The sequence below is a fragment of the Pan troglodytes genome, chromosome 18, assembly GCF_028858775.2.
Source record: "Pan troglodytes isolate AG18354 chromosome 18, NHGRI_mPanTro3-v2.0_pri, whole genome shotgun sequence".
Taxonomy (NCBI): domain Eukaryota; kingdom Metazoa; phylum Chordata; class Mammalia; order Primates; family Hominidae; genus Pan; species Pan troglodytes.
The window spans coordinates 66,584,628-66,609,278 of NC_072416.2; the positions used below are offsets into that span (position 1 = coordinate 66,584,628).

General features: G+C 45.4%; 1 protein-coding gene across 13 annotated transcripts in view; it reads left to right on the forward strand.

The window, feature by feature from the left end:
* The window catches only part of ZFP90 (ZFP90 zinc finger protein), a 52,084-nt gene that overhangs the window by 9,291 nt on the left and 18,142 nt on the right, over positions 1–24,651 (forward strand). For 4 of the 13 annotated variants that reach the window (XM_063797327.1, XM_063797326.1, XM_016930059.4 and 1 more), the window contains exons 1-4: positions 2,181–2,359; positions 2,643–2,710; positions 20,893–21,019; positions 21,368–21,463. In XM_063797327.1, the coding sequence (XP_063653397.1) occupies positions 2,678–2,710; positions 20,893–21,019; positions 21,368–21,463 (256 nt within the window). In that variant the 5' untranslated portion in view covers positions 2,181–2,359; positions 2,643–2,677. Of the gene's footprint in view, positions 1–2,167; positions 2,378–2,642; positions 2,711–20,892; positions 21,020–21,367; positions 21,464–24,651 lie in introns of those variants that run through there. The other 9 variants (XM_009431103.5, XM_009431104.4, XM_063797324.1 and 6 more) reach the window with 6 other exon arrangements.

Genomic DNA, 24,651 nt, shown 5'->3' on the forward strand with positions numbered 1-24,651 from the left:
AGTTGTTTTGTTGTTGGGCTTTTTTTTTTTTTTGAGACAGAGTCTCCATCTCTCACCCAGGTTGGAGTGCAGTGGTGCAATCTTGGCTCACTGCAACCCCCACCTCCCGGGTTCAAGCGATTCCCCTGCTACAGCCTCCCAAGTAGCTGTGATTACAGGCGCACGCCACCACACCCTGCTAATTTTTGTATGTTTAGTAGAGATGGGGTTTCACCATGTTGGTCAGGCTGGTCTCGAACTCCTGACCTCAAGTGATCTGCCCCCCTCAGCCTCACAAAGTGCTGGGATTACAGGCGTGAGCCACCATGCCCAGCCTGCAGTTGCCTTAAGTTGCAGCTACTAAGTCACTTGCCTCAGAGAGGCCTCCCGGTCCACTCTAATTCATACTTGTGAATTATGCATTCTGCTAATTCCAGACCACTATATTCACAAAGCAGTGATAGAAAGCATTCATTAATTTTTATATATATTTTTTGAGACAGTCTCGCTTTGTCGCCCAGGTTGGAGTGCTGTGGTGAAATCACAGCCCACTACAACCTCTGCTTCCTGGGTTCAAAGGATCTTCCCACCTCAGCCTCCCAAGTAGCTGGGACCACAGGCGCACACTATTGCAACCAGTTAATGTTTGTATTTTCTGTAGAGACAGGGTTTTGCCATGTTGCCCAAGCTGGTCTTTTAATTCCTGGGCTCCTCCCTCCTCAGCCTCCCTGTGCTATTGACATGTTATTTCATTACTTGTTAGCCCCTTGCGCAGGATTTTGTGTTTGGGACAAGCCAACAGTGATGGAAATTTTCTCCCTTTTTTGTTTTGTTTTTTTTGAGATGGAGTTTTGCTGCTGTTGCCCAGGTTGGAGTCCAATGGTGCAATCTCGGCTCACCACAACCTCTGCCTCCCAGATTCAAGCGATTCTCCTGCCTCAGCTTTCTGAGTAGCTGGGATTACAGGCATGCGCCACCAAGCCTGGCTAATTTTGTATTTTTAGTAGAGACGAGCTATCTCCATGTTGGTCAGGCTGGTCTCGAACTCCTGACCTCAGGTGATCCGCCAGCCTCAGCCTCCCAAAGTGCTGGGATCGCAGGCTTGAGCCACTGCACCCGGCATAAAGCATTTATTTTTGAATGTTCATATTTTTGATAAAGCAGTGTGACATCAGGAACATTTCGTTGCAGTCATTTTCTACCATGTTGGTATGCAATGCTCTAATGTTAAGAAATCAAGCTGAAATCTAGGAAATGTAGCCTGAATGTCTGTGATATATAAGACATAATTACATAAACCCTAATAGCTGTATCTAAAAGTTGACCTATCTTTGTGTTGAAAATTTCCATCGGGCCGGGCGCGGTTGCCCATGCCTGTAATCCCAGCACTTTGGGAGGCCGAGGCGAGTTCAAGACCAGCATGACCAACATGGAGAAAACCCGTCTCTACTAAATATACAAAATTAGACGGGCCTGGTGACGCATCGCATGCCTGTAATCCCAGCTACTCGGGAGGCTGAGGCGGGAGAATCGCTTGAACCCGGGAGGCGGAGGCTGCGGTGAGCCAAAATCGCGCCATTGCACTCCAACCTAGGCAACAAGAGCGAAACTGTCTCAAAAAAAAAAAGAGAAAATTTCCATCATTGTTTGCTTGTCCCAAACAAAATCCTGCGTAAGGGGATACGAAGTAATGAAATAACACGGCAGTAGATCTGCCTTTGCACATTGCTCAGGAGGCCACGGATTTGTCCGAAGTTTCTTTTTTCTCTAAAATGAAAAATGGAAAATTGCCTTTTGACGAAGATGTAAATGCCCCACCCTCTGACGCTGTCTCACTCCCTTCCTGTGTCACTCTTACCGCTGAAGTCAGGACCTGACATTATCTTGTTGACATGTTTGCGTTTTTATCGTCAGCCTCGTCGAAAGGGGCGTACGATTGCTCCCTGAAACCAGGGTTTTTCTCGGCCGATTCCCCAGCTAGCAACAAGCCCCTTGCAAAGAGGAGGCGGACAGTGACTGGAATACAGGGACACGCACACTCGAGCCACACTGGCTGCCTCCCTCGGCCCTCGCAGGGGTCCCTAACGCGCCTTCGGAAGCCGCCTAGGCGGGGCCTGCGCGCGCGGGCCTCTGGGAAGTGTAGTTCGCGCGCCCGGCGTGGACCCGGGGTTGCAGGAGCGAGGCTCCGAGTGCGCAGGCGCACTTCCGGCTCTGCCCCGCCGCTGCGGCCATTGTCCGACCCCGGTGCGGCTGAGGCCCCTTTGGGCAGCCCCTCCGCAGATCAGAATTGGAGATAACCGAGCCTTCGGCGGGGGCGGGAGGAGCTGCCTGAGGCTCTGGGTGGGCCGGAGGTCGCGAAATCCGGAGCCCCCCAGAGGCGGTGATTCTGAGTGCGCGGGTCTGGGCGGGACCCCTCCTGGGTTTGGCGGGTGTCAGCCGGGCCTCGCCCACCACCCTGCGAAGGGGACTGGGCGTGGCCGGAGGGGGGTGTCCGGGAGGCTGCTGAGCCTTTCATTTCGGGGATGGGGAGCGGCAGGCCCGGGCTGGTTCCGCGGTCCTCGCCACCATCTCCCCTGGAGATGTGGTTTAGGGGCGGAGGTGGGGCGGGGCGGGGTGGGGTCGGTGTTGCAGCGGGGTGAGTGGGCCCTGTCCTTTCTCCCCAGCTCCTGCCCCGGAGCCGGGCCCTGGCGAGGCAGGAATGGCCCCGAGGCCTCCGACCGCCGCGCCCCAGGTGAGCAACGCGTTCCTAACCTCCTGGGCATCCCATCCATCTATCCATCCCATCTCCCAAAGGTGTTTGGAGCAGTTATTGTTCTCTGCCTGGCGACTCCCTTACTTGCTTGGCTCGATCGGAGCCTCCTGGCCATGCAAAACCCCAGGCTTTGGGGAGCTGGATTCCCAAAGGGGAGGCTGCTCTGTGGGGTAGAGAGGGCCAGTGTGGTGCGATCTTGTGGGAGGAGTTGAGATTGGATGCGTTGGGAAGTGTCAGTTTTGAGAGTCCTGAATGCCACGCCAGTTTTTTGAACTCTTGTCAATAAGAAATGGAGAGAGTGGGGTCACAGGATGGAACACTGTAGAGGAGGAAGTGACTGTCGGCAAGTGAGGAGAGAGGAGCCCCAGCTTCTGACCCAGGGCCCATAGAGAGTCCGTAAGGGGCCGTAGAAGCCTGGTTAGAACATGTCTAGGAAGAGGCTGGAGATGGGCTTACTTGGGCAAGGAGGCAAAAACAAAACAAAATAAAAAACAACCAAAAACAAAACCAGGGCTGATTCTCCCAGAGCATTTTGTGTCTGTCCTTTTCTGCTTTAACAAAGATGTAATAGAGCAACTCACTCCCCACCGCCAGAAGTCCAGCCTTCACCTTAATGTGAGGCTGATTCGTGAACCCATTTATTCTTGTGGCAGAGGGGGCATTTTCTAGAAGCGTCACAACTCTAAGGTTATCCATTGATTTACATATTGGTGAAAATACATCAAGATCCAGATGGTACCTGTATCTTTGAATCTACACTCTCTTTAGAATTAAGGGAAAATGACAGATTGTAGTTGCTAGGTGTGTGAGACATCAAGATCAATTCAAATAAAAATACCAAGTTGACAGGTACAGTGGGTCACACCTGTAAGTCCAGCACTTTGGGAAGCTGAGGCAATAGGATCGTTTAAGCCCAGGAATTTGAGACCAGCCTGGGCAACATAGTGAGACTCCGTCTCTGCAAAAAAAAAAAAAAAAAAAAAAAAAATTTAAAAGATAAAAACACCAACTTAGTAATGTCCTTCAAAAGAGCAGTTTATAGTGAATTAAGCATACTATATCATGCCTTTTTTTTTTTTTTTGAGACAGGGTCTCTGTCACCCAGTCTGGAGTACAGTGACATGATCTTGGCTCACTGCAACCTCTGCCATGGTGCACGCCACCATGCCCGGCTAATTTTTGTATTTTTTGGTTTATTTTATTTTTTGAGACAGTCTCATTCTGTCACCCAGGCTGAAGTGTAGTGGCATGATCTCGGCTCACTGCAACCTCCACCTCCTGGGTTCAAGTGATTCTCCTGCCTCAACCTCCCTAGTAGCTGGGATTAACAGGTGTACACCACCACACCTGGCTAATTTTTTTGTATTTTAGTAGAGTCAGGGTTTTACCATGTTGGCCAGGCTGGTCTCGAACTCCTGACCTCAATTGATCCGCCCACGTTGGCCTCCCAAGGTGCTGGGATTACAGATGTGAGCCACCACGCCTGGCCTAATTTTTGTTTTTTTTTGTAAAGATGGGGTTTCTCCAGGCTGGACTTGAATTCCTAAGCTCAAGTGATGTGCTCGCTTCAGCCTCCCAAAGTGTTGGGATTACAGGTGTGAGCCACCATGCCCAGCTAATTTTTGTATTTTTAGTAAAGACGGGGTTTCACCATGTTGGCCAGGATGGTCTCGATCTCCTGACCTCCCAAAGTTCTGGGATTACAGGCGTGAGCCACCGGGCCCGGCCTGCCTTTTCATATATATATATATATATATATATATATATATATATATACATACATATACATACATACACATACATACACACATACACATATATATTTTCTTATTATATGTTTCTGTTTTTACAGGGATGAGCCTTAAGGAGTAAGACACCTGACAATACTAAAACAAGACAGTTACTTGGTTTGAGGAGAGCCAGAGCACATCATGATCGTTATCCCCTTTACATACAAAGTGTCCTCCATAGGCTTGTGGGAATTAGATGACTTAACACCTCATCAGGGACTCTGGTCTTTTCCATAGTGGGAGGATACCTTTTTAGTGGTGAAAGTGGATTCATGTTCTGAGCAGTGAATTTTAAGGACCACTGTAAACTTGACTTTTCAAGCTATGTTCCCTGAACGCCCTGGCTCAGTTGCATTCTCATTGAATGGCCTGATGGTGTCCATGTGGGTTATCTAACTCGGGCTGCAGATGATAACCAGGGATGAAGGACAGAACAGAACACTGGTCCTAAACGGGGCTTTTCAGGCAGAAATTTCCCTTTAGCAGTGGTTCCCTTTCTCTGAGCATGACCCTCAGGGGAATGCAAAGATTAGTAATGAGTCCTGTGACTGCTTAACTGTAAAGTTAATTTAGTGGGAGCAGACAGTCTCCTGCAGAAGTAGAGCGCAAGAGAGCTGGTGTCAAGTGTTGTTGTGGAGGTCCAGAGGCTGCTTGGAGTTGAGAGGGACCAGGACATTCTGCCGGTGGGAAGAAGTCAGTGGAGTTTTCACCTTTGAATAGGAGCAGAGTCTAAGCAGGTGAAAACAAAAGGGGACTGTAATCCCAGCACTTTGGGAGGCCGAGGCAAGCGGATCACTTGAGGTCAGGAGTTCGAGACCAGCCTGGCCAACATGGTGAAACCCCGTTTCCACTAAAAATACAAAAATTAGCCAGGCATGGTGACGGGCGCCTGTAGTCCCAGCTACTAGGGAGGCTGAGGCAGGAGAATAGCTTGAACCTGGGAGGTGGAGGTTGCAGTGAACCGAGATCCTGCCACTGCACTCCAGCCTGGGTGACAGAGTGAGACTCCATCTCAAAAAAACAAACCCCAAAAAACAAAAGGGAGAGGGTAGAGTTGATTGATTTGGTGAATCAGGGGAGGTGGGAGGCAAGAAGATGGCGGTGCATGTTCATTAAAGCATTTTCTTTGTAACACCAGCTGTGGGCTGCTGGCAGTGGGTAGAGGAGAATAGAAGGAGTTTGGACTTGTTCTTTTTGGCCTTGTAACTAGTTCATTCATCATTCATTCATCTACTCATTCACCAGGTAGTCATTGAGCCCTATGATGTGTCAGGCACTTTTCTAGGCAGTTGGGATAACTTCAGTGAACAAAATTAGGACCCTGCTCTCAAGGAGCTTACATTCTAGAGAGGACAGACAGAAGAATTCAGTAAATAAATAAATTGTATGGTATCCTAGAAGGCAGTAGTATCTCAAGAGGGAAAAAAGCTAGAGAAAGGTAAGGGGGTCTGAGTGGGGAGGTGGGAGGTTTGTAGTCAGGGTGCAATTTAAAATGATGTAGTCAGGGTAAGCCTTATCCTTATTGAGATGGTGACACCTGAGCAGACTTGAAGGCGATGAGGGAGTAGATGTGTAGGGAAAGAGTGCTCTGGGCAGAGGGAACAGCCTAGCGGCAAGATGTGTGTCTGGTGTATTCAAGGAGCAGCAAAGAGGCCAGTGTAGCTTGAGCTGATGATTTGGGGCAGGGAACTAATACAACTTCCTAGATTTTTTAAAAGATTGCCATGAATGATGAATCCTAGGAGAAAAAGTTTGATATTATATTTGATAATAGTTCCTTTAGAGAGGTGTTGTGATGAGTGGGACCTTTCCCCTGAACATAGTTAACAAATTCCTGAACTGGCTCCACCTGAAGCGGGATGGGACTGGGAGCAGAGATGGAGGAGCCGGGATACCCATTTAGAATGTTTACGTAGATATAGCTGTGTATTTATAGGATTGTTAGTAGCAATGTCTATGTAAACATTATGCATCCTTATTTGCCTTTTTTTTTTTTTTTTTTTTTTGAGACAGAGTCTTGCTCTGTCGCCAGGCTAGAGTGCAGTGGCTTGATCTTGGCTCACCGCAACCTCTGACTCCGTGATTCAAGCGATTTTATTACAGGCATGTGTCACCACGCCCAGCTAATTTTTGTATTTTTGGTACAGACAGGGTTTCACCATGTTGACCAGGATGGTCTCGATCTCCTGACCTCATGATCTGCCTGTCTCAGCCTCCCAAAGTGCTGGGATTATAGGCGTGAGCCACTGTGTCTGGCCTGCCCTTTTTTTTTTTTTTTCGAGGTAGAGTCTTGCTCTATCAGTGTGTAGTGTGCAATGTTGTCTCACTGCAACCTCTGCCTCCCAGGTTCAAGCAATTCTCCTGCCTCAGCCTCCCAAGTAGCTGGGATTACAGGTGTGCACCACCACGCCCGACTAATTTTTTGTATTTTTACTAGAGTTGGGGTTTCACTATGTTGGCCAGACTGGTCTTGAACTCCTGACCTCAAGTGATCCACCCACCTTGGCCTCCCAAAATGCTGGGATTACAGGTGTGAGCCACCACACTGGCTGGCCTCTTTTTCATAACATGTGTACTACATTTTTAGTTAGGAAACAAAAAAGGCATTTGCCATTCTTAAAGTTGAAGCCACCAGAGCAGTAAGAAATGAGAGAAGTTTTAAGCTAGGTGTGGTGGCACACACACCTATAGTCCCAGCCACTTGGAAGGCTGAGGTGAGAGGATCACTTAAGCTCAGGAGTTTGAGGCTACAGTGAGCTATGATTGCACTACTGCACTCCAGCCTGGGCAGCAGAGAGACATCCCATCTCAAAACAAACAAACAAAAAAACAGAAAAGAAATGAGGGAAGTTTTATAAGAAAAATGCTTCATATGGAGACCAGATCTCTTCATGTTAGAGAAGAGATTTCCTTGATAGAGAGGAAATGGGGAGGAGGGGTCAGGGCCTGGTCTCTGTTGACTCTGGATTACAGAAGCTCTGGTTAGATCATCAGGGTGAACAGACCCAGCAAAACCTGGCTTAGGTCACCCAAACTCAGACAAGATGCTTCTGGGGCCACCAGGGGAAACCAGACCACTTGCTGAATCAGGTCAGGATGTTTGTAGTCAAGGATGTCTGAGCTCCCTCTGTCCAGAGGTTCCCCTTCTCGGCTTCAGCCTGAGCTGACAGGAGGTGGTCTCTAAGTCTCAGCTTAGATTGCACCTTCCCGTGTAAGGTTAGGTACCGCTCCTGTGTGTGCCCATAGCACCTGTGAACACCTTTTTTTTTTTTTTTTTGAGATGGAGTCTCATTCTGTTGCGCTAAAGTGCAGTGGCGTGATTTCGGCTCACTACAACCTCCGCCTCCCGGGTTCAAGCGATTCTCCCGCCTCAGCCTCCAGAGTAGCTGGGACTACAGGCACGTGCCACCATGCCCAGCTAATTTTTTGTATTTTTAGTAGAGATGGGGTTTCGTCATGTTATCCAGGATGGTTTCGATCTCCTGACCTCATGATCCGCCCACCTCGGCCTCCCAAAGTGCTGGGATTACAGGCATGAGCCACCGCGCCCGGCCCATGCACACCTATTATAATATTCTTACATGGAATGGAGTGGTGCATTTACCCAGCCTTCTCTGTACCAGGTTTTGTACTCTTTCAGAGTAAGGCCATTTGACCCCTCCCTTCAACCCCTTGCCCAGACTAAACACGAGGTAACATGATCATTCAGAATCACTTAAGCCCAAGCAGCAATTTTGTACTTTCTGCTACTAATATAGCACAAATTATATTTTCCAGTCACAATGAGCCTATTTTATTTTCTGATAAAATGATTACATGAAACAATGTGATTTGCACTGAACAGTTTTAAAAAAATTTGTCTTTAGGATGTTAGGATGTCAAAACCTGTTCCTCTAAGAACTGTTTCAAGCCAGGCGCAGTGGCTCACGCCTGTAATCCCAGCACTTTGGGAGGCCGAGGCAGGTGGATCACGAGGTCAGGAGATCGAGACCATCCTGGCTAACACGGTGAAACCCCGTCTCTAATAAAAATACAAAAAAATTAGCCAGGCATGGTGGCCGGTGCCTGTAGTCCCAGCTACTCGGGAGGCTGAGGCAGAAGAATGGCGTGAACCTGGGAGGCGGAGCTTGCAGTGAGCAGAGATAACGCCACTGCGCTTCAACCTAGGTGACTGAGTGAGACTCCATCTCAAAAAATAACTGTTTCAAAAATAAGATTCTTTTCCTTACTTTTCCGTGTTGTATTACTTTTGTTAAAGTATATCTTATGGCCAGGTACAGTGGCTCACACCTGTAATCCCAGCACTTTGGGAGGCCGAGACAGGCGAATTGCATGAGCCCAGGAGTTCGAAACCAACCTGGGCCACATAGTGAAACCCTATCTCTACTAAAAATACAAAAATTAGCCAGGTGTGGCGGCACACGCCTGTAATCCCAGCTACTTGGGAGGCTGAGACATGAGAATCACTTGAGCCCGGGAGGTGGACGTTGCAGTGAGCTGAGATTGCACCATTGCACTCCAGCCTGGGCGACACAGCAAGACTCTGACTCAAAGTATATTTTATTAAAGTATGTGAGCATATATAATATTAGAGACTTTTTACCTTTGATATAATCTTTTTCAGTTTTTATAAATTTTGATAAAATACACATAAGACAATCTTAAGTGTACAGTTCAGTGGTATTAAATACATTCATATGTAATGCAGCCATCACCACTACCCATCTTCAAAATTCTTCATCTTGTAAAACTGAAAACTACAATCCATTAAACAATAACTTTTCATTCTTTCTTCTTTCAGCCAGTGCAACTACCATTCTGCTTTCTATCTCTATGATTTTGACTACTCTATCTCATATAAGTGGAATCAAACAGTATGTTTTGTTTTGTTTTGTTTTTTATTAAGACAGATTCTTGCTCTGTCACCCAGGCTGGAGTGAGTGGCGCAATCTCGGCTCACTGCATCCTCAGCCTCCTGGGTTCAGGCGGTTCTGTCTCAGCCTCCTGAGAACTGGGACTACAGGCATGCGCCACCACGCCCAGCTAATTTTTGTGTTTTTAGTAGAGCCGGGGATTCATCATGTTGGCCAGGCTGGTCTCGAACTCCAGACCTCAAGTGATCTGCCCACCTCAGCCTCCCAAAGTGCTGGGATTAGAGGCGTGAGCCACCACGTCTGGCCAAAATCATACAGTATATCTTTTTGTGGCTGGCTTATTTCACTTATTATAATGTCTTCAAGATTCATCTAAGTCGTAGCATATATCAGAACTTTCTTTTAAAGGCTGAATACAGTGCTTTAAAATAAAAGCCTTTCTAAGGCTAAATACAATTCCATTTTGCTTATCCATTCATCCGTTGATAGACACTTGCATTGTTTACATGTTTAGCTATTGTGAATAATGCTGCTATGGCACTGAACATGAACATGAGGCATTGAACTATTGAACGTGGGGATACAGATATCTCTTTGAGACCCGACTTTCAATTCTTTTGGTTATATACCCAGAGAGAAATTGCGGGGTCATACGGTAATTTTTTTCCGGAACCACCATACTGTTTCCATAGCAGCTGTATCTTTTTACATTGTTAACAGTGCACAAAGGGTTCTAATTTATCCACATCCCCCCAACCCTTGTTATTTTCTGTTTTATCTTGATAGTAGCCATCCTAACCGGTGTGAGGTAATATCTCATTGTAGTTTTGATTTGCATTTCTCTAATAATTAGTGTTCTTGAACATCTTTGTATATCTTCTTTGGAGAAATGTTTATTCAAGTTCCTGGCACATTTTTGAATTGTTTTTTGTTGGATTTCTAGGAGTTCTCTATATATTCTGGGTATTAATTGCTTAATAATCTAGACTTTTTAATAGAAAAAAGTCATTTATGATCCCTCTTCCTTAGGACCTCTGTATTTGTTTTGGTGAATTTTCTTTTCTCCTTATGCATATTTTTCCCCTTAAACATTTTTAATTATAATGTATTTTAAATTTCATATAAATTTTATGAGGATTATTTTTGTTGTTATTTAAAATCAGTTTTAATGATTATATTATATTGCTTTGTATGAATGTACCAAAATTTATTTAGCCATTTCTCAGAGAACATTTAGGTTGTTTCTGAAATTTTTACTATTATACATAATGCTGGGATAAAATTCCACTTGGTTGTAATACATAAGTTTTTCAAAATACAGTTGATCTCTCTTTTTTTTTTTTTTCGAGACAGAGTTTTGCTCTTGTTGCCCAGGCTAGAGGGCAATCTCAGCTCACTGCAACCTCTGCCTCCTGGGTTCAAGCGATTCTCCTGCCTCAGTCTTCCAAGTAGCTGGGATTACAGGCGTGTACCACCATGTCTGGCTAGTTTTGATTTTTTAGTAGAGATGGAGTTTGACCATGTAGGTCAGGCTGGTCTCGAACTTCTGACCTCAAGTGATCCACCTGCCTCAGCCTCCCAAAGTGCTGGGATTACAGGTGTGAGCCACCGTGTCCGGCCCAGTTGATCATTTTTTAATATCTGTATTACTAAGGGAAATAGCCACCAGAGAGAAAGCACTCTCTTGGACGGGTTTTGGTGTCATGCTTATCCTTAATTTGTAGAAACATTCAGATTGCTTTTCACCTTTTTCTGTCTTTTGAAAGAATTTACCTATAAAACATTTAGACTCAGGATTTTTATAGACAAGATGTTTTGGCAACAATTTTCTCTATTTCCTCCTCAATTATAAAGGTTTCTGCTTTTTTGTGTAAACATTGGTAGTTTAGAATTTAAAAGTTTTTTGTTAAGATTTTTTGCATTTCTTAACACACTAGTGTGTATTTCACTGTTTTGTTTATCCTCCTATTTTTTTTTTTTTTTTAATTGAGACGGAGTTTCGCTCTTATTGCCCAGGCTGGAGTGCAATGGCGCAATCTCGGCTCACCGCTACCTCCGCTTCCCAGGTTCAAGCAATTCTCCTGCCTCAGCCTCCTGAGTAGCTGGGATTACAGGCATGCACCTCCACACCCGGCTAATTTTGTATTTTTAGTAGAGATGGGGTTTCTCCATGTTGGTCAGGCTGGTCTCGAACTCCCGACCTCAGGTGATTCGCCCGCCTCGGCCTCCCAAAGTGCTGGGATTACAGGCATGAGCCACTGTGCCCAGCCTTATCCTCCTATCTTTAAGTTCATCTTTTAAAAATTTCTTCTTACTCGATTTATCAGAGGTTTTTCTATTTGGCTGGTGCTTAAGAGGAACCAGCCTTAGATTTGGCTGTTAATGCCATCATTTTTCTGTTTGCCTCTGGTTTTTATAATCCAAGAATTTAATTCACTAACCCATGTGTTTTTTTTTAATCCTCGAAACAACTCCTCATTTTCCTCCATTGAGAATTACCCAGATTCTGTATCCATTCACTCAGCAGACGTGTTTGGAATGCTTGCTCTGTGCCAGGCAGTGGTTCTTAACCAGGGTCATGCTTCAGAACCAGTCAGGAAGTGGTGCCTGCTTCCTCTGCGGTGGTGACAAGGCTTCAGTGAGGAAATGTGGTGAGAGTGCACGTAAATGACTGAGTTTAGTGCTTGCCTAGCAGCGAGTGTTCAAGAAATCTGAGCTGTTGCTCTTTGATAATGAACCACCTGAGGAGCTTTTAAAAGATGCTGGGCAAGACCCTCCATGCAAGGACAATTTAGAAAAGCTGCCCAGGTGATTCTGGACACTCTCCACTTGCAGTGTCAGAGATACTGAAATGAAAAGGAGTTTAAGAAATTTTTGGCCGGGCGCGGTGGCTCATGCCTGTGATCCCAGCACTTTGGGAGGCTGAGGCAGGTGGATCACGAGGTCAGGAGATCAAGACCATCCTGGCTAACATGGTGAAACCCCGTCTCTACTAAAAATACAAAAAAAATTAGCTGGGCGTGGTGGCGGGTGCCTGTACTCCCAGCTACTCGGGAGGCTGAGGCAGGAGAATGGCATGAACCTGGGAGGCGGAGCTTGCAGTGACCCAAGATCGTGCCACTGCACTCCAGCCTGGGCGACTGAGCAAGACTCCATCTCAAAAAAAAAAAAAAAAAAAAATTCTTGAGGGAGAAAAATGTAACTAGATGGCTACGGTTCTGAAATGGAGATGGGGACCAAATGCTGAAGGGCGATGGGGAGCATGGAGGATGTGGGGAAGCTTCAGGAGGGAATGGAACAGTGAACTGGTTCTACAAGGATGAATAGGAATTTTTCCTGTGGAACTGAGGGAAGAAAGTACATTATGGTCAGAATAGGATGTATAAAGGCAAAGAAACACAAAAGAAAATGTTGTTACTAGGCCAAAGAGTCCATGTGGCAGAAGCTTTGGGTATATGACAGGAGGCAGCGTTTGAGAGAAAGATGGCCTGAGGTGGAGACCTAGAACAATGTAGAACGGTGGTGTGCCAAAGAAATACACATTCCATGTGTAATTTTAAGTTTTCTAGTGGCTACAATATAAAAAGAAACAGGTGAAATTAATTTTAGTAATACATATTATTTAAAACAATATATCCAGAATATTATCATCTCTACATGTGATAAATATTTTAAAATTACTAATGAGGCATTTTACATTCTTTCCTTGATAGTAAATCTTTGAAATTCAGTGTGTATTTTATTTTATTTTATTTATTTGAAACAGAGTCTCACTCTGTCGCCCAGGCTGGAGTGTAGTGGCGCAATCTTGGCTCACTGTATCCTCCGCCTCCTGGGTTCAAGCCATTCTCCTGCCTCAGCCTCCTGGGATTACAGGCATGTGCCACCACACCTAGGTAATTTTTGTATTTTTGTAGAGACTAGGTTTCTCCATGTTGGCCAGGCTGGTCTCAAACTCCTGACCTCAGGTGATCCACCCACCTCAGCCTCCCAAAGTGCTGGGATTATAGGTGTGAGCCACTGCGCCTGGCCCAGTGTGTATTTTGCTTAATCACACATGCCCATTTGGACTAGCTACATTGCAAGTGTGACTTTTAAGTTTGTTTGCTCTTTTTCTTTTCCTCCTAGCATTTAAAACCAGTTTGTAATTGGGTGAACATCTAAATCCTTAATTTAAAAACATAATGAATAGCCACATGTGGCCAGTGGCTGCCATATTAGACTGTGTGGCTGTAGATTGCCATTCCCTGGATTAATGCTGTCATTGGCAAGGGAGGATTTCAGCTGGATTTGAAGGATGAAGGCAAGGGACTGAATTCAGGAGACATTTCTGAGGCTTTTGGTGACTGCAAGGCATAAAGGAAAAATGAAGAGTCAAGGAGGAGGTCCAGGTTTCCAGTCTTCAATACTGCAGATGGTGATGCAGTAGGAATCTGTGTGTGTGCAAAGGTTGACAGTGATGTTCTTCTCTCTGTACACCATTGTTAGTTACACGGTCAACTATCGGCTTGTTAAACTATGATCAATCTGGTATCAGAGGCCACTGAGTGCTTAAGTGGAGACACCACACTGTATTGCCGTAAATGTGATGTTTTCTAATTGGGCAAACTGTATTTGTACATGTCCTTTCTGGAAGTGCCCTTTCACCCCATCTGCTCATAAAACTCTTTATTTCTGTAGTTCAGGGAACTCATGTTATTGATGAGGTAATTGGATCTCCAGGAGGTGTGAGATCTACTCAAGTATGTTATGCATTTATTCATTATGGAGCTTTTTAGGAGCCCATGAAGTTGAGTCTTCTCAACTTAGTATATGCTGTTCCTAGTTCCTTGCTTTGGGCTCAACCATTTGGCCAAGATCCTTGTATGTCAGCATAAGGAAAGGGAACATGTGATACTTCTTCTTTTTTTTTTTTTTGAGACGGAATCTTGCTCTGTTGCCCAGGCTGGAGTGCAGTAGCACAGTCTTGGCTTACTGCAAACTTCGTCTCCTGGGTTCAAGCAATTCTCCCTGCCTCAGCCTCCCAAGTAGCTGGGATTACAGGTGCCCGCCACCACGCCCAGCTAATTGTATTTTTAGTAGAGACAGGGTTTTGCCACGTTGGCCAGGCTGGTCTCGAACTCCTGATCTCAGGTGATCCACCCGCCTTGGCCTCCCAAAGTGGTAGCATTACAGGCATGAGCCACTGCACCTGTCTGGAACATGTGATACTTCTTAATAACTTTGTTCGTTGCTTTTTGGTTTTTGTTTTTGTTTTTTTATTTAGGCGGAGTCTGGCTCTGTCACCCAGGCTGGAGTGCAGTGGCGTGATCTTGGCTCACTGCAAGCTCCGCCTCCCAGGTTCACACCATTCTCCTGCCTCAGCCTCCTGAGTATCTGGGACTACAGGCGCCTGCCACCGTGCCCGGCTAATTTTTTTAAAATTTTTATTAGAGAGGGAGTTTCACCATGTTAGCCAGGATGGTCTCGATCTCCTGATCTCGTGATCCACCCGCCTTGGCCTCCCAAAGTGCTGGGATTACAGGCATGAGCCACTGCGTCTGGCTGCTTTGTTAGTTTTTAAAAGGGGTTGATGATGAAGTCCTGTTACATCTGGAAGAAGGATGAGCAGCTATCTGCAAGGTGTTACTGGATCATTTATTAGGGTTCAAGGTGTGACCTGTAGCATGAGATGCCCTGAAGTTGATCTGACTCAGAGTGACTAACTTCCACCAAGAGTGCATTTTACCTATTTACTCTGGCAAACTTTTGATTGTCTGTTATGTACCAAACTGGTTCTGGCCTCTGGAAATTTGAAGGTGCCTGAGCCAAGGTCTTGACCTTCTAGGAGCACAGTTTGGTAGGAGTGACCACTGGGTAACAGACACCTGAATGTAGTAGTGTCTTATGAGCTGTGCTAGAGAGAGGCCCAGGGAGGAGAGCTGCTGGGATGGGAGGGGGACACAGCCCAGACCTGGGGTACGAATGGGGCCCCAGAGGAGAGAACTTGACCAAGTCTTGGTGAAGAGTGAAGAGTGAGCCTTAGCCAAGCTGAGGAAGAAAGCCTGAGCGCTTGAAGTAACGCTTGCCGAGGTGAAAGAACGTTCTGGTTTCAAGGAGCTGTAACTCTTCTGCATGGCCAAATGTTAGTGTCTGAGGGGAGGAGAAGCCAGAGTGGGGGCTGTGGAGGTCCCCAGGGGACTAGGCCATGAAGGGCTCTGAAACTCACACTGAGGAATCTAAGTTTTAATCTCAAGACAAATATTTATTAAATATTTGTGGATGAGGCATGGTGGCTAATACCTGTCATCCCAGCACTTTGAGAGGCTGACACAGGAGAACTGCTTGAGCCCATAAGTTCATAGACCAGCCTGGGCAACATAGAGAAACCCTATCTCTACAAAAATAAAAAAAATAGGTATGGTGGCACACACCTGTGGTCCCAGCTGCTTAGGAGGTTGAAATGGGAAAATTGCCTAGGCCCAGCAGGTCAAGGCTGCAGTGATCTATGATTGCACCACTGCACTCCAGCCTGGGCAACAGAGCAAGACCTTGTCTCAAAAGAAAAATGTATTAAATATTTGTGGAGCACCTACTACATGTCAGGTCTGTTCTAGACAATGGAGATTCAACAGTAAAGAAAATAAATAGTATTCTTGCTCTCGGGGTTTACATTCTGCTTTGGGATATAGACTGTAAACATGCTATGTCAGGTGGCAAAGGCTGTGAAAAAGACAGTGAGAATGTAGAATGGGGTGCTATTTTGTGTAGGATGGTGAGGGAAGGTTGCTCTGATAAGGTGACATTTGAACAAAGAGCTGAAGCCAGTGAGTGGGGAGCCACGGGCGTACATGCAGGAAGAGGCTTTCAAGTCAAGGGAAAAGGCAGAACACAGGCACCAGGGAGGAAGTAGGTTTAGTGTCTTCCAGGAATCAGAAGGAGGGTGGGGTGGGTGCAGGTGAGAGCTGCAGGCAGGGGAGGAGGCTTGAGGTGAAGTCAGGGAGCTAGCTGGCACCCAGATTGTGAAGTGCCTATAGGCGGCCATAAAGACTTTGACTTTACTTGAAATGAATCAGGGTGCCATTGGAGGCCTTGAAACAGAGGTGACTTGACCTGGCAGATTTTTGTTTTGTTTTGTTTTTCTTTGAGACAGGGTCTTGCACTGTCACCCGGGCTAGAATGAAGTGGTGTCATTGTGGCTCACTGTAGCCTCGAACTCCCAGGCTCAAGCAGTCCTCCTGCCTCAGCCCTCCAAGTAGCTAGGACCATAGATGCAAGCCACCATGCCCAGCTAATTTAAAAAAATTTGTTTGTGTTAGAGATGGGTTCTCACTGTGTTGCCCAGGCTGGTCTGGAACTCCTGGCCTGTAGTGATCTTCCCACCTCAGCCTCCCAAAGTGCTAGGATCACAGGTGTGAGCCACCATGCCCAGCAGTCTGGCAGATTTTAACAAGATCTCTCTGGTTGTAATGTGGAAAATGGACTTGGGTGGTGGGGCAAGAGTGAGAGGAGAGATGAACTAGGAGGTTGTAGCAGTAGTTCAGGTAAGAGATGGTGACACGAACTAGGGTGAGGGTGACAGAAATAGGGAAAAGTGGGAGACAGTGAAGGGTTTATGGGTTGTGTTTTGTTTTTTTCGTTTTTTTTTTTTTTTTTTTTTTTGAGATGGAGTCTCGCTCTGTTGCCCAGGCTGGAGTGCAGTGGCGGTGTCTCGGCTCATTGCAGTTTCCACCTCCCGGGTTCAAGTGATTCTCCTGCCTCATCCTCCCGAGTAGCTGGGATTACAGGCGCCCGTCACCACGCCTGGCTAATTTTTGTATTTTTAGTAGAGACGGTTTCATTCTGCTTTCCCAAAGAGTTTGCCACGTTGGCCTTGCTGGTCTTGAACTCCTGACCTCAGGTGATCCACCTGCCTCAGCCCCCTAAAGTGCTGGGATTACAGGCATGAGCCACTCAGCCTGGCTGCAGTGAAGTGTTGTGAACATGATCAAATTTGTGTTTTGAAGTAACTCTGATAGTGCCCAGGGGAAAAAAAGGGGATTGGGATCAAGAGTTAAAGAACAGAGGCCAGTGGTTGCCCTGTCAAGGCAAGAAATTATGAGTGGCTTGGAGCAGACGTTTGCTTGCTGGTTAGCACATTCTTCACCTTGAGTGCAGACTCTTTGGGAAAGCAGAATGAAACCAGGAGGCCGGCCAGGCTCAGAGGCTCACACTTGTAATCTCAGCACTTTAGGAGGCCAAGGTGGGAGGATCACTTGAGCCCAGGAGTTTGAGACCAGCCTGGGCAACATAGTGAGACCCCATCTCTATTAAACAAAATAAAACAAAATAAACCAGGAGGCCATATGTTAAATACGAGGAACCAGTTAAGCAAAGGAGTCCTGGTTGGGCAATGACTATTACTAAACCGAAGAGACAATATGTCTAGAGGGTAGAGTAGGCAGTGGGGAGAAGGTTTTACTTCTCACCACTTATCTCAAAATGGCTGGTCCAACCCCTTTATCCTTGCTGGCCATGCCTCTCCCAAGACCAGCCTCCCTTCTCAAGCTTCCCAATCCCTGGATTGGATTCCCACATTTTCTTCTTCCATGCAGATGGCACTTACCTCTTAGGACCTGGTACAGAGCCTACCTTGAAGTGTTCTCTCCCTCTCCCAGTCTTTCGTGCTTTGAGCGCCTGCAGCACCTCAACTTACTGTGTATTGTGTCATATTGTGCTCTAATAAATAACGCTTTTAAAATAAACTGAACCATATTCAAGGACTGCAGTGTTTTTCTTTTGCATTTTTAGTCTGCCACAGTGTATATAGTAAATCCAGGCACCTTGTAAATATCTAGTCTGTCAGATCTCTAACCTTGATCAGAAAAATGGCCCCAGTTTCATCCCTCCCCTGTTCCTGCAGGGACACAGCCAAGTGTTGAACAGAAATATGGGGCAGAGGAGCCAGTATGGTGTGTGGATGTGGTCATGCACCTCACTCAGTAGAAGGGGCCACTCCTGCCTTCTTTAATATTCAGATGTCATCCATCTCCTTAAGGCTCAACTCATTCAGGAAACAGAGGTATAGTGTGAGTCAGGTACTTGCTGGACAATGGTGTTGTAGAATTTCAAAAACAACCAAAAGTATTATCCCTGCCCTCATAATGTGTACCGTTTAACTAGGAAAACAAGCATTAAATAGATGAGTAGGTTTGTTTGAATAATGGTAGGTGTGCAGAGTGGTTTAAAGCACATGATAGGGAGGTTGACTCTCCAGTGGGGGATCAGAAGACTTCACTGGAGATCTGCTAACCGGCACCTGAAGTATGAAATGGAATTAGCTAAGGGAAATGGGAGAACAGAATGATACTCTTGAGGAATTTGAGTGAATCGGTTCAGCTATACCTAAGCAAACAAGAGAAGGGTACAGAATAAGCTGAAGCCTCTGTGAAACCTTCCCTCACTGCTCCAGCTAACTCAGCTCTGCTTTCGATGTCTTTTTGCACTAATTGTCTTTGCCATACTTTATTATATACTTTCTGAGACAGAAGTCTAACCAGGAATTAGCTAGATATGGTGGCATATGCCTGTAGTCCCAGCTACTCTGGAGGCTAAGGTGGGAGGATTACTTGAGCTCAGGTAGTTGAGGCTGCAGTGAGTCATGATTGAGCCACTGGACTCCAAGCTGGGTGAGAGAGTGAGACCCTGTCTCCAAAAAAAAAAAAAAAAAAAGCCTAACCAAAAGTACATAGCTCAAGGAGGCCATGGTCACAGGTGACTCATGGTTTAACAAGGCCAAGTGATTCTAGACAATCAGCTCTCTAGCATCAGAGCTGACAATTGGGAGACATGGGGCACCTCAGCCAGCCAGCCATGTGTCCATGGGATGGTAGAGGAAAAAGTGATTAGGGTATGATGCAGTGAAAGACCTTTGACCTAGCCGTTGTAATTTTAGCTAGCGAGCCAGGAGAAATCCTAGCATGTTTGCCCAAAGAATATTTATTACAGTAATGTTTACAATAGCAGAATACTGGAAATAATCACAGTACCTGCTGACAGGGACTGGTTCATTGATTCATTCAGCAAGTATTTTTTAAGTGCCCACTAGGTGCCGGGCGTTGTTCTGGGCACCAGGCATGTAACTGATCAAGATAAAGTCCCTGTTCCCATGGAACTTACAGTGGAGAGACAGACAATAGGGTAACAAGCTAATATCTCCTATCATTGCTAGAAACACAAGTGTCCTTTTTATCGGAATCTGTTCTTGAGTTCAGGTGAAAAGAACTGGGCAGTGAGAGATAGCTGGACTAGCAGGAAAATTAAACACAAAATGCGATGGATAGTGGAGGTGCTAAGACAGCCTTCCCGAGGAGGCCATGCTTGAGATGATGCCTGAATAACTGGTTAACTAGTTGTCAACCATGTGGACATGCAGGAGGCTAGGGAATAACAAAAGGGCTGGGAACAAGTTTGATGTAGTCAAGGAACATCAAGATCAGCATGCGACAGCCTGGTGAGCCATGAGGGAATTGCATTTTACTCTCTTTTTGAGACGGTCTCACTCCGTCATCCAGGCTGGAGTACAGTGGCATGATCATGGCTCACTGCAACCTCCGCCTCCTGTACTCAAGTGATCCTTCCAGCTCAGCCTCCTGAGTAGCTGGGACTGTAGGCACACACCACCATGCCAGGCTAATTTTTTGATCTTTTGTAGAGATGGGGTTTTGCTCTGTTGCCTAGGATGGTCTCAAACTCTTGGGCTCCTGTAACAAAGGAAGTGAACAGGCTCAAGCGATCTGCCGGCCTTGACCTCTCAAAGTGTTAGGATTACAGGTGTGAACCACCCGCGTGCCCTGTCGCATTTTATTCTTAATACGGCGAGGTGTTGTTGGTTTTAATCAGTGGGTACCTGTGATACAGGTGTACTGTGGAATACTATGAAGCAGTTCAATAAGGTGCAATTATTCCACTATGTAAAGATCTCTAGGATACATAGCTAAATCAAAAAGTAAGTTGTAGAACAATATGTATGGTATTTCATAAAACAAGATTCTGTGTTGGGGTGTGAGTATGGTTAATTGGGTGGGTGGGGTGTTAATAAACATGAACAAGGGACTTTGTGTATACACCAAACTATTAAGAGTGGTTATTTCTGAAAGTAAAGTGGGATTGGTTATGGTGGTGAAAGAAGGTCGTCACTTTTTACTACCCACTGTATTTGGATTTTGTAACAAAGAAACTGAATAGGCAGCAATGACTTGGTGATTATATAAAAAGGCTTGGCTTTGAAAGAAACCAAGAAGATAGCTAGGTAGCAATACAGGTCAGCAGGACAAATTGCCCCTCATAACTTTGCTGCCTGACATACTAGATCCTTTACAAAATTATGTAAACAATGAGTTTATGTAACCCAACATTGCCTCCTCAATCTAACAAATGTGTGATCACCACTTCTGATAGCTCCTACAGTATGTTCCCAGCATTGCCTTAGAACATTTGTGGGGTTGATCCCCAGTTGAACAGGAATGTGATTTTACAGGAATCAGTGACATTCAAAGATGTGTCTGTGGACTTCACCCAGGAAGAATGGTACCATGTCGACCCTGCTCAGAGGAGCTTATACAGGGATGTGATGCTGGAGAACTATAGCCACCTGGTTTCTCTTGGTAAGGACCACTTATCTGAGTGTCTTTCCTGCTGATGGGTCTTTCCTTCCTTGGTTGCTATAGTGGTGGTGCCCAGAGCTTAGGTAACTGTGACCAGGGTGCTCAGGGGTCAGAGCTTGTTAATCTCATTGGGACCCAGTTTTATGGGGTTTTGAGCCTGCTCTTTAGGTAAAAGGTCTTTATTTTGCAAAACTGGAAATAGGCAATTTGATTGCATGACTCCTTAAGTTGCACCTTTTTTTTCCTTCAGAGTTCCTGAGGATCAAGGACTAGTACTGACTTGTCCTTAGGAGGGTTCTTTGTCCACTTGCACAAACAACCAAATCTTGTGTATTTACCCATGAGCAGGATATCAAGTTTCCAAGCCAGAGGTGATCTTCAAATTGGAGCAAGGAGAAGAGCCATGGATATCAGAGGGAGAAATCCAACGACCTTTCTATCCAGGTAAATGAGTGAGAGTCAGGCATTAGGAATGAATGCAGTTAATGGCACAACTTAGGGAGGGGGAGATACCCTCCAGCAGCTGGCTTGCGATCTCCTAGATCTGCATAGGAGGCTGAAGCCATCGCCTGGCCGACACCTTGTAGGTCTCTCTTCAAAAGGGTGCTCCTGCTCTTGCTGGATTATTTTTCCTCTGGTGGCCTCTGATTCCCTTCATTAATTAGAGATCCCTTCTCTTACTCATTCAGAATTGAACTCCCATATTTCTTCCCTGAATTGAACTCCCGTATCTCTTTGTTGTGTTGAACTCCCCCATCTTTTCCTTGTTTAGTCTTGCTGCTTTCACTGTCAGATGCCCCAGACTTGTAGGAAACACCCACAGCCTTCCTTGATTCTCTCTCCCTTGATAACCTGCCTTCAGACTACGTGCCTTGCCACCATCTTCCTTCCATCTCATGTTCATGCTGCTTTGACTCATTACCTCCCTCCACAGTTCTGTAGTATCCTCATCTCCCAGTTCCTCGCTTGTTAAATGCTGCTTAGCTTTAGGTCTTTAGCTTTTCTTGCTTTTCTCCCTAAGTGACCCTGCCTTAAGGAACCTGCCTTCTAGCCTCCTTTCTTGATTACCTCCTTAACAGAGTACCTGCCTCCTGGTAGTTGCAGCTCTTTATTCTATGCCGTAGACTCAGAAGTCTTCCTTATTTGTACCATGGTTACTTTTATCCTTCTCAGAAGTCATAGTTCATATTAAATACATAAAATCTAAATCCATCACCTTTCATCCCCCACCAGTATGTTTTGCTACCTTGCCTATTTCTCATTTCTACCCTTGCCTATTAGAATCCAAAGGATTTTTAATTGCTCAGGCGGGATACCCTAATTAGTTTAGTCTTTTATTTCAACCCAGGTTGTTTTCTTCCTATGAGAAGTAGCTTAGATTTTCTTGCCTTTTAACTTCTACTGGTGGCACTGTAAACCAGGGCCCAGATTTTTAAATTATTTATTTATTTATTTTATTTAGACAGGATCTCACTCTGTCACCCACGCTGGAGTGCAGTGGTGTGATCTCGGCTCACTGCAGTCTCTGCCTCCCGGGCTCAAGCAATCCTCCCACCTCAGCCTCCCAAGTAGCTAGGACTATAGATATGTGCCACCACACCCGGCTAATTTTTTGTATTTTTGGTGAGGAAGAAACGAGGTTTCACCATGTTGCCCAGGTGGTCTTGAACTCCTGAGCTCAAGCAATCCACCCACCTTGGCCTCCCAAAGTTCTGGGATTACAAGCATGAGCGACCACACTAGCCTAATTTTTTTATTTTGAGACGGGGTCTTGCTCTGTCACCCAGGGTGGAGTGCAGTGTCTCTATCACAGCTCCCTGCAGCCTTGACCTCCTGGGCTCAAGCAATCCTCTTCCCTTTGCTTCCCAAAGTGTTGGGATTACAGGTGTGAGCCACTGCTGAGGTCCCAGATTTAGATTGCTATAATTTCCAGTTGGAATAGCTCACTCTGTTTTTTCTTTTTATAAATCAAATGGATTTTTAAAATTATAGCTTTATTGAGGTATAATTCACATACCATGAGATTCACCCCTTTAGAGCATAGAGGTCAGTGGTTTTTTCATATATTCAGATAGTTGTACAAACAGCAACACTATCTAATTTCAGAACATTTTCCTCACACCAGCAAGAAACGTCATACCCATTAACAGTTACTCCCCATTCCCCACTCCTCTCAGTACCTACCTGGTAACCATTAATCTAATTTCTATTTCTATGGATTTGTATATCCTGGATAGTTTGTATAAATGGAATCATATAATATGGCACTGGCTTCTTTCACTTAGCATGATGTTTTCAAGGTTCAATCATGTTCTAGCATGTATCAGTACATCATTCTTTTTTACCATTGAGTAATATTCCATTGTATGGATATATCACATTTTGTTATTCATCAGTTGCTGAACCACACTGGATTGATTTTATTTATTTATTTATTTTGAGACAGAATCTCACTCTGTCACCCAGGTTGGAATGCAGTGGCTGTGATCTGAGGTCACTGTAACCTCCACCTCCTGGGCTCAAGCAGTTCTCATGCCTCAGCCTCCCAAGTAGCTGGGACTACAGGCACGCACCAACTCGCCTGGCTAGTTTTTGTATTTTTAGTAGAGATGGGGTTTCTACTAAACTGCTATTGGCCAGCCTGGTCTCAAACTCCTAGCCTAATATGTTCATCCCACCTCAGCCTCCCAAAGTGCTGGGATTACAAGCCTGAGCCACCATGCCCAGCCACTGGATTTTAATGCTTTATCTTCTTTTTTTTTCGAGATGGAATCTCACTCTGTCACCCAGGCTGGAGTACAATGGCATGATGCAGTGGCATGATCTCGTCTCACTGCAACCTCCACCTCCCGGGTTCAAGCAATGCTCCTGCCTCAGCCATCTGAGTAGCTGGGACTACAGGCACACGCCACCATGCCCGGATAATTTTTTGTATTTTAATAGAGACAGGGTTTCACCGTGTTGCCCAGGCTGGTTGCGAACTCCTGAGCTCAGGCAATGTGCCCACCTAGGCCTCCCAAAGTGCTGGGATTACAGGCATGAGCCACTGCGCCCAGCCTAATGCTTTATCTTCTTAAAATTTCTGACAAACCGTTGCTATTACTCTCTGTACTTTACTATAGAAAATAGAAACTCCCTGATTTAAAAGTTCCCTATCATACTTCCAGTATTATCCTTCTATTCCTGCTAAAACAGATCCCCTTAGGTTGAACTTCTCTTAATATTCTCTGTATGCAGCATATCTTTTTCCTCATTAGGCAATATATTCTGCCTATCCAAAGCCATTTGTTCTTTGAGTTCAAGATCTATCTCATCCATGAGATGTGATATATACTAATATATTTATTTATTTCTTCCTTTCCTGACAACAAATATCATTTATATCATCTACACTATAAAAACTCAGATTTAATAATATGCCATCTGATGGTTTTACCCTTTTCTAGTTGCCAAAAGATTGTCTTGTTTCTCTTCAAGCTCTGTTTATTATGGTATTTTAATATATTTTATCTGTGTGGCAGAGCATATAGAAAGCAATCAGAACATACTTGACTGATCAGTAAGAAATCTGGTTAGCAAGAAAACTTTTCTCATTTAATCATTTCCACAAGCATTTTTTGCATGTCCCACTG